Genomic DNA, 10615 nt, shown 5'->3' with positions numbered 1-10615 from the left:
TGCCTCTCCAGAGGATGGGTCTTCCTCCCGGGGCCGCCTCAGCTCAGGCCTGGGATGGGCTCCAGGGCAAAGAGGCTGCTTCCCTCCACCCTCCGGGCGGGGAAAGGCTACTGCTGTTGGCGTGAGGTTCGGGGTTCGGAGACTCAGAGGGCCGAGGTGTTTTGGATCCATCCATCCAAAGGCTGCCACCCCAAGCCTTCCTTGGCGGGGCCTGGCTTTTGCACGGGAAGCCTGCGCACCTGTGCCTCAGTCCGTTCCGTCCCCACGGCCAGGCGTGGTGTCCCAGTCCTCCCGGCCTCCTGAGGAGACTGTGGCCATGCGGCCTGAAGGAACTCGGCTTTCCAGGCTCCCGCAGGATGGGCGGTGGAACTGAGCCCACTGTTTTCATGCCTGAAGATTCCCACAGCTGGGGCACATCCTTTAAATTACCAACAACCCCATGCCATTCAGGTGCTAAAGCAATTACTTCACTTCTCCCTGTACCTGGCCCTGAGCTACTCCAGGTGTGTGTGTGAGGGAGCGCCTCTGTGTGTGCTACCAGCAGTAGGTCCTTGGTGCTACTTGGCTAGTGAGTGATTGTTCCAGAATCCATCCTAAGGGCTTTCTAGAGCCATTCCTCACATCGACTCGCTTATTCTGGGTTCTCCCCAGCTAAGTAGCTGAGACAAGTCTTCTGTGTAATAGTTTAATTGTTGAGTCCAGGGAAGAGAAGTGAACCACCAGGAAGAGTGAGAAATGGGATATATATATATATAATCACACGTCACATATATAACACATGTAAAATATGTGTGTGTGTATAATATATATGTTCCACCCCCACCCACTTGGTCCCATTATCAGGTCTCCGCTGAGGCTTTCCTTCTTGTGGGATGTCCTCCTAGACTCCCTCTGGACTAGTTTGGGAGACACCCATGAGCTCTTCAATCATGACACTGACAAGAATTCACTTTTATTAAGTGCCTATCATATGCCAGCATGACTCTCATTTAATTCTCTCAAGAAGCTCATGAGGGGTATACTGTTTGCATTCTTACCCTCAGTGGAAACTCCATTTTCCATTCAGCAGAGGAGGCTGACTGTGAACCCAGGAAGCCTGGTTATAGCCTGTGCTCACAGCACTACTCGCCCCCTTTGTTTCTGCGTAATATTCTGTGTCAAGAAAATAACGATCACCGTATTCAATCACCTATCTTCTCCCCTGACCATACGCTGGACATGGAACAATTCTGACTTGCCAACCCCTGAATTTCCAGAGGGATTCCAAGGTCTGCTATATGGTACTTGCCTATAGTCACTAAATCATTATCATATTCATGAATTAATGTCGCAAATAACCAGCTCATGCCTCCCTCTGCTTAGGCTTTGGGTGGCTTTCCATTAAATACATGCAGACCATTTCGCAAGCCACTGGGGCAGCACCGCCTCCTCCCTTTTCTTCCCACGCACATTGCATTCCAACTCTCAGCTGCGTGTCACCTTAGACCTCACCAAGCTCTTTCATCGTTGACAGCGTTGCTGGAAATGTTTGTTTCCAGTTTTTACCTAGAAATCTCTTACCCCTGGGAGGCTCCATAGGCTTTTTCATAAAAATTTCCCCGACACACCCAGTACCCCCTCCTTCTGTGTACCCTGGAGCCCATCCCTCCCTCCTCTGTGCTACTAAGTAACTTACATATCTTTCATTGTCACATTATCAAATTGTATTATAACCTTATTTACTAATATCTCTGCTTCCTTTATTTGACTATAAACTCCTTAGGATACCTTTACCCATTTTTTAAAATCAGGATGTGTCCTTTAGTTGGTATATTATTATTGAATTGATAAGCTTTAAAGAAAACCTTTAAGTGGTACATAAAATAAGGCTGCATCTTATAATTAATGGTGCCATAAAGCAATGAAACACAGTACCTAGTAGTATAGTATAGGGTGTTCAATAATGTGTGTTTAATCAATGTACCCAGTACATAAAAATGTTCACTTAACATTTTTGAATAGCATTCTGAATTAAGATGTTTAATTCAGAGCTGTGAAAACAATACAATATTCAGATTAGGCATATTCTCTTACAATTTGATCCTTTTTAATGAGGTCAAATTCCTCCTCACAACTAAATGGACCTGAGAGCACAGAGAAATGAATTAATAGTAAAGAAATTCATGGTGATATTTCAAGAAGGAAAAAAAACCCCTCCTGGTGACTCTTCCACGTACACAGCCTCAGGGTGAATGCCCTCTGTCTGCACAGTGGAAGGGTCTGTCGGAACGTCTGGCCCGGAGAGCAGGCCCGGAGACACGCTTCTGGGAGCAAATGGGAGAACCAACCAGGTAGAGGTGGGGATGGTTCACAGGAGTCAAGGTCAATGAAGCAGCTACAAGGGCAAGTGGACTTGTTCTGCTGCAGGAGCAAACTCAGTGTGTTACCTGCCTTATTTCTGGGTGGTGGCCTGAGATTTTAAAATGTTTTCCAGAAAGTGTGGTATTTCTGCTCTCAAGGCTAATGAAAATTTGAGCAGAGAAGGGAATCAGTGGGCAGATCCTGGGACCAGAGATACATCCGGAGCATGGAGGGAGCAGCAGGAAGACTTCCATGGAAGGAGGAGAAAACTGGAAAGGGAGGCTGTCATTGTAAACCTGATCCCGTCCGCCCGTCCACCTGCTGCTCTGGCAAAAGGAGGAAAGGCCTTCAGAGGCTCCAAGACGGAAACTGGACCCAAATATGGCGAGGAGGCTGGAACAGTGGGAATCCGATCGTTAGTCGGGCCTTCTCAGCACAGTGCTGGGACCTCACACCTCCTGGGCCCACATGCCTGGCAGCACTGTACTGTGTGAGAAAAAACGTCAGCATCCACGGAGGCCCAGGTACGGCTATACTGATGGCGCACACTGTGCAGAACACCTAGAACCTGGTCGCTCTGGCTCAGAGCCCAATTACTCACCCTGTATGTGCTGGCAAGCAGCAGCTCCATCTTCCAAGTGAAACAGATGAGAGAACTTTAAGAATCTATGACATTAATATCAGCTACTGAGCAAAACCTCTAATCCCTGAGCAGTTACCCTGCCCTTGAGGTTCTGTTTGACTGGCATCTCCATGCAGCTGTGTGTCACTGCTTTCTGCAGAGATAAGTGCTGCAAAATACTCTTGTGAAGGCTGCCGTGACCCTTCCCTACCTCTGGTTTGTTTTGCCCATCAAGGAATTGTGCCTTCGTTTTTAGAAATGCTAACATCTATGGTTGCATAAACACAAGACAGATAAAAAGGACTATGAAGCAATGTACCAGGAGCTGTTAGGATGTTTGTTTTAGCAATCCTAAAACCTAAACATGTATGCATTGTTTATAAAGAGAGTGTACAGAAGAGAGGACAATATTTATGTGGCATTTTTTGAAATGGACAAATGCAGACACAAATCTTTCAACAAACAAATATATATTCATATATACATATCCCAATATATTCCTATGTATATTCCCATTAGGGCCTGGGAAATATTAAAGAATTTAGAAGTCCTTGTATGCCTAATGACACACCAGGATATTAGTAACACGTTCACCATGACAAAAACTTGAAGGAATAAACCCCCTCACTGCATCTTTAGAACTCCTTGGGTTTAAGCTTAAAGCAACTCTGACTTAAACATACTTTGGATGACTTACTCTTCCCTTTACCTTTCGGACAAGATGCTGCTAAAATAACTGTGGAGGAATAAAAAGTTACTGAATTGAAAGACAGTACGTGTAACTTCTGGGGCCCCCTACACAGTCATGCCTTGGTTTCCCCAACAGACAAATGAGGGTTCTAAAACCTGTCACAAAACAGAATAATGTTGCAAAACAAAACAACCTATTATATTTTCTATATACCCTAATAATCAATTTGCAAATTTAAATTGTAAAATGTTACTACTTCTGACAGTATGAAAAACAGCAAACAACTAAGGATAAACATAAAGGAAGAGGTGCAAGACCTTTCACAGAAATCTATAAAATTGTATTAAGAGAAATTAACTAAGTCCTAAGTAAATGGAGAAATGCACCCTGTGAACAGATTGGAATACTAAGTATATAGAGAAATGCAAAGAGCCAAAAATAACCACGAAAATGTTGAAGAAAAAAGGTGGGGAGACCTTTACTCTCTGATAGAAAACATAAAGTTACAGTAATTAGGACAGGGTGGTAATGTCACCAGGACAGGCACAGAACAATGGAACCAAACTGAGATTCCAGAAGTAAGCGTGCGAGCGCACACACACACACACACACATACACGTGCACACAGAGGCACACGCACACACACACACACACACACATGGGTATGGCAGGTTTTACAAGGTTGGCACTGCAGAGCCATGGACAAAGGACCATCTTCACAGTAGGTGGGCGGGGGCCGTGGACGGTGCATGCTGGGAAAATGAAAGTGGGCCTCTGCCTTCCACCATACACAAAATCCAGCTCGAGGGAGTTGCAGATTTAATGGGAACCCGAAACCTGCAACGCTGCTAGTTCGGAATAGGACCACGTCTATGAGCTCAGGTAGGCAGAGCTGTCTTCGCACCAGACGAAGTTAAAGGGAAAAACCAGAAACGAGGGCTCTGAACATCAAAAGGCATGAGCAGCCATGTGACGAGCACAGGGTTAAAATTCTTAGTAAGTAAATGCCTCTCAGAAATAAAAACAATAATAAAAAGTTACCACCCGACCCCCAAAGCTTTCTCAGGCTATTTCAGTGCCATTTGGAAACCTACCAAAATGAGCTCTCACTCACCTCCCCAAGAACCCGGTTAAATCCACAGAGGAATTTCACCATACCTGGCCCATGGACAATGCAAACCCTTTAACATCTTTTTTTACACAATAACCCAATTTCATTGTCATTCTTTTTTCAATTAACTCACACAAAAATGAAACAGTAAAAGTGTTGTTTCAGATCTTTACTCTTTCAGTAATGTGCAACATGAACATAATAGTGTTAAGAAGTCAGAAATAACACGGTAGCTAAAGAAAATGTTTATATTTGCAAAATTTCAACAATTATTTTCCCTAGGTTCCCCCAAATTAGCATATTTGTTAATCAAATTAATTAAGAAGCTTTTCAAAATAAAAGCAATGTTTTTAAATAAATATATTTTCATAACCATAGAACATTTAGTTCTGTTGGAGGTAACAAACATATTACACTCAAGTACATTATGAAAATATTAGGGCAAAAATGATCTAGATGCAATTATAAATATACCCTAATTAGTCATTTGCTTCTTTTTGTGTTTTCCTGCATGTGTTAAAATCGTGTCATTAACATTCTGTAATCAATTAGTTCTTAAACCACTAGGAAGATGTTATCTGACCCACAGAATTTATACCAGCTCAGCGTGATGACATATTGCTTGAACGATATCATTAAGTTTCCATTTAGCACTCTAAATTAAATGCTATCAAAGCCACGACCCCCCCAGACCCTCCAGCTTCCCATGTCTGCTATAGAAAATGAATGCTAGGCTCCCAGTTTGGAAGAATGAGACCTTCCTACAAATCTCAAACTTCAAATTTTGTAACTAAATATTATTAAAATTCTAATTACAAAAGAGCTCGTACTGTGCTTCTGAGTACCACATAGCTGGGTATAAATTCACTAATGATCAGCTTTTCCACAGAAATTATATCTGTTTAGTACACAACTACATAAAGCTTTCTAAAAATTGATTTTATTTAATAAATATTTTAGAGTTCACTAACTGAAGAAATGACTTTCCTGACCTTTTCAGAAATTTTGATCGCTTGTTTATCTTTCGTTCATTTTTATTTCTACTGTGATTGTTAGGAATTTTGCTAATCTATGTGTAATCTCTCAAAATATCTATGAATTGGCAAATTTAGCTTCCTTTAATAGTAAGAAATGTCAACAGTTCTGAATTAAATGACAAAGGCCGAGAAGTAAAGTTAAATGCAGCAACAGGTCCTAGTGAGTGCTCTTTAGAATTTTAGGTTAACAAAGTTTTCCTAAAATGATACATTAATAACTTACTAAATGAATAATGCAATACAGCATGGATTTTAACAGGATCTCAACCTCCCTCTGTATTTCTGTCTCTCTCCCTGAAAGACACACACACACACACACACCTACCCACATCCATACATGGGTGTGTTCACACATCTCAGAATTTAAAACACTACTACTAAGCAGTTTAACTTAGATAAATTAACTACATTAAAATACTGACATTGTGAAAATACCTGTTTACGTCCAACATCCCAAAGACGGCATCTTTTTGTGAAAGTCTAAAAAGCTTCAGGAAAGAAAACCAGAAGGAAAAACAGAGTCTTTGACACAAAGGACGGTGCCCTCGTCGACGCTGCTCAGGGCCGCAGCTTCCCATTCTCCTCCCCGCCTTCCTTCTCCTCGATGGCCTCCAGGCTGCGCTTGCTCTTGGCGTCCGCCGCGCCGCTGGGGGCTTTGCTGAGTCCGCAGGACAAGCACGCCAGCTGGATCTGCTTCATGTTTTCCAGAGCTTCGTTCTTCGCGCTCTTCAGCAGGTCTCCTTGGCCCTGCAAACAGGTGGAAACACGCACCACAGAAGACCGTTATGAGCCAGGCATACCTGGTGACCCTGCTCAGCGAAGAAACAGCCCCAGGCCCGGGAACAATGTTCCAGGTTCGCCCATGGTTCTGTCTAGCAATGCTCAGGGGCTCTCAGCACAGAAATCTACCGGAGCCTTCCCACTCGGCTCTGTGGTTGCTGGCAGCCCCTTGACATTCCTGTCGTGGGGGACAGCCCCAGGGACCCTCCCCTGAAGTGCTGAGGATGCCAGCCCCTCCATCCCCGCGTCTGAGTCTTTGCACACTGCGGCCCTCGCCCTGCCCAGGCCGGCATCCCAGCATGGGAGGGACAGGGACGCCTGCCTTTGAGAACTGAACACTGCGTCAGCCTCTCCGGCTGCAAGAGCTCACAAAGCAAAGCTGTCTGGGAAGTAAACCACACGCCTGATGCTTGGTTAACTGGTGTTTTAAATGTTGAGTTGTCCCTGCAATCTGCCTTTTGATCAATTATTTTTTTAAATATATTGTCATTGATTTCAGAGAGGAAGGGAGAGGGAGGGATAGAACCATCAATGATGAGAGAGAATAATCGATCAGCTAACTCCTGCATGGCCCCAGAGTCTGTAGTGTTACCCAGGGCCTGACACAGCCGCTCTTCAAGGCAAATTGTGCTCCACAAAGCACACTGCAGCCTCCCTGTCATTGTCACCCAGGGAAACACACAGATGAGAAGAGAGTCATTCCCCCGAGCCACCACGTGACAGGGCTCGGAGATGGAACCCAGAGGGCCAGGGTGCAGGGCACACCAAGAGGAACACATTGGCAGGAGCAGAGCCAGTGTCAGTTTTGCTTTTAGCTCCAACAGTTTCTTCTTGGGCCACGTTTATCTTTCATAAAAATGAAAACATCTTCTGCCTCCCTCACAGTCCTAAAGATGAAAGAAAATATGCTGAAAAGCCACTCGTGATGTAAACACCCACAAGTAAACTATGCTACAAGGTAATATGAAAAGCACTCAATGTGGTCTATTAGAACAAATACCTTAGTACTGTGCATATATTACATACATTTTACTACCTTGTTTAAAATGTGTCTGCAAGAGTCTATTTAGAGAGATGCATATTGCTACTATTTTTACAAATGGAAAGATTCCTGTGAAAATCCGAATTGTATTAATAAAGAGAAAATGCCTGCACTCAATTTGAGAGAATTACTTTTAAGAGCTCCCTTTTCTTTTACTTTTGAAATTTTCATCAAGAATTGTAAAGGCATTCACAAAAACAAAATTGGCATCTTCCTTCATTGCAAGAGACCAGTGAAACAGGGAAACATATCAAGCTTGAAAGTGCTCGTGAACTCAGAATGCTCTCACATCCGTTCCCTGCAGCAGGTTATAAAACCAATCTAATTAGTCAGTCAGAGTGTCATCCCGTCAGCCTGAGAGGTGGCATCCAGGCTGAAATGCCAGACGCTGCCAGTTCTGCTCAATAGAAGCCAGTCTCTCCAGGAAACAATGGCCAATAGGAGAGGACAGTGTGTGCCAGTGCACAGAACAGCTCCATCCCCTCCTGCTCGCGGAGACAACATGTCCTGGTGGGACGACAGGAGCAAAAAACAATGGGGGAGACATTAAACTGTCAACTAATAGAAGGAGGACAAGTGCAAGGCTACGTTGTGAAGAGTTACACTGAACCATTTATGAAAAATTGTTTTCTATTTTTTAATAGGACAAATAGAGGTCTTCTTTCTATTCTGTGGTTCAAGGAATCAACTCCTGGGTCCCTGCTAGTTAAGGCACCAGAACCAGGAAAGATTCATCTGCGGAAAAACTGCAGGGGGTGAAGTTTGTTGTTAACAGCCCCTGTTCTGGCATTCTGCTGTGCTGACTTTGGCCCAGTTTTTGTGCAGCGATTTCCCCTGGCCAATAGCATCCCTCTCTTCTCTGTGGCACTCCTCAAACTCCTAACTGGACAACTTACACCATATTTCTCCCTGAAAACACCGCTGTCCTGTGTATCATTTCCCACAAGATGTGTCAGGTGTTCAGATCAGCTAAGGCATTCCAGGTGTTGGTGTGCAGCAGGCATTTAAGGAGTACTGTTATAGGGTGCTTCTAAAGACTATGTTCTGAAATGTGCAGAGGTCTTGGGAAAGGAGCAGGAAGAAGAGAAACCAGGGAGAATGAATCCTACTTGGTTGTATGTAAATTGAAATACCTCTTGGGAACTAAAATAAGTCTGGGTTGTCATGGCCCAGAATGTCAAATGAATGAACAATCTGATCACTGAACACTCAACCTAGAAGAAATGTGGAGGAGCTGCCCATGTTACAGTATATGAGCAATATCGGGGAACTGTAGTTCCCGCTGGTACTAGGGATGCTTCAGGGGGGGGGTGGGGTTAGAAAGACTTCTTTAACCCAGAAGAAGGTGAGAGTAATAAGAGGTAACTCTGGCAGACTGATGCTGGTGGGACAATGACTACCAACAGTTGCCAGAGCAGTGGTCCTCAATCCGGCCCCATAGTCATTTGGCTTCTGAATGTAAGAGTCCATGAAAATCCCCACACATTTAGAAAGCAACGCTTGGAATTATAGAAAACCACAGAGATCACGATAGTGATTTTAAATAAAAAGCGATGATTAATTTTTGATAAAGAGACATTAGGCATTCATAACCAACTCCTTCCAACTGCATTAAATTGCAATTAAAATACATTATCTAGAAATCAGGAAATATCTGATATAATTTAGATTGAAAATGGGGCTGCCCTACAATACCACCACAATTTTTATTACTATATTACTACTAATAAATGTATGAATGAAAATAAATTACTCTCACAACACTGAATAGAAGCTCACGTTTATTGAATACAAGATGTGGAGTGCAAATCAATTGGCCCACATTATCTCATTATATCATAACCATAAAAGGGGCTGGAATTCTAAATGTAAGTTACTATCAGTTATATATTTTTAAGTTCTCTTAGTAATATATTTTATTATCCATCAAAGTCATTAAGGATTTTTGTTATTCCTGTTCTTACTGAGAAAGGCAGTCCCCTCCCTGGCCCCACTGTTTGAAAATAATCTGGGCTACAATCTGGTAGAGTAACTTACGAAAGACACCCTTGGCTCCTTCACACCCACTTTCCCATGAACTGCACTCCCTTTATGATGTCAGCGCACGGAAGAGCAGGAGAACATCTTGACTGGTGTCCTCGTCGCATGTGAAGGAAATGCGTGGGTTGTCTCCGAGAACACCACAAGTATTTAAAGCAGCTCAGAGACTCTGGGAATGGAGAGACCCTCACAAATACACACTCCACGCGTAAACAAATGCCGCTCTGTCTCTACGCAGGCATGTATGGGTATTTCCCAGCACACACTCAAGAACAGACTGAGTCCCTGATATTCTTTCCCTGTGAGAGTCCACACGCACAGCTACCGTCAACCCTGGATGCTGCTGCAGCGTGGCAGATAGTAGCTCTTTGTTTGTTTCCAGCTAGTTTTTGGTGGAAAAGACCGTACTCGGGTGGGCTATGCATAATTACCATCTTACTAGTTCAAAAACCATGTTTTAGGGGAATTTCTGTATTACCTAAAGAGATTAAATATTTTACTCTGAAGAGACGAAAACAACTATTACAATGCCCTTTATTTAAAAAATTAAAATAGCAGCCGAAACCGGTTTTGCTCAGTGGATAGAGCGTCGGCCTGCGGACCAAAAGGTCCCGGGTTCGATTCCGGTCAAGGGCATGTACCTGGGTTGCAGGCACATCCCCAGTAGGAGATGTGCAGGAGGCAGCTGATCGATGTTTCTCTCTCATTGATGTTTCTAACTATCTCTCTCCCTTCCTCTCTGTAAAAAATCAATAAAATATATTTAAAAAATAATAAAAATGTGTGGTAAAATTTACAAAAAAAGAAAAAGAAAATACACATCCTATTAAAAAAATAAAATAAAATAACAGATGTGTTGATGTCACGAAAGATCCAGGTCTCTTAATGTTACATTTCTGGAACACTGGGTAAAAAACTAGGCAAAGATGGTCTGGAATTCTGTCTCTGGAAT

At 43.2% G+C, this 10615-nt stretch overlaps 1 protein-coding gene across 1 annotated transcript in view; it reads right to left on the bottom strand.

Moving 5' to 3' along the window:
• Nucleotides 1–4918: 4918 nt before the first annotated feature.
• PLCL1 (phospholipase C like 1) overlaps nt 4919–10615 on the bottom strand; it is a 51223-nt gene continuing 45526 nt past the window's right edge. The window contains exon 5 of the mRNA XM_015566106.1: nt 4919–6548. Within this exon, the coding sequence (XP_015421592.1) occupies nt 6360–6548 (189 nt within the window). The 3' untranslated portion in view covers nt 4919–6359. The remainder of the gene's footprint in view (nt 6549–10615) is intronic.

This window comes from Myotis davidii, unplaced genomic scaffold (genome assembly GCF_000327345.1).
Source record: "Myotis davidii unplaced genomic scaffold, ASM32734v1 scaffold221, whole genome shotgun sequence".
In the NCBI taxonomy this organism is placed as follows: Eukaryota; Metazoa; Chordata; class Mammalia; order Chiroptera; family Vespertilionidae; genus Myotis; species Myotis davidii.
The sequence above is the reverse complement of the archived record's forward strand: the minus strand, read 5'-3'. Positions and strand labels throughout refer to the sequence as shown.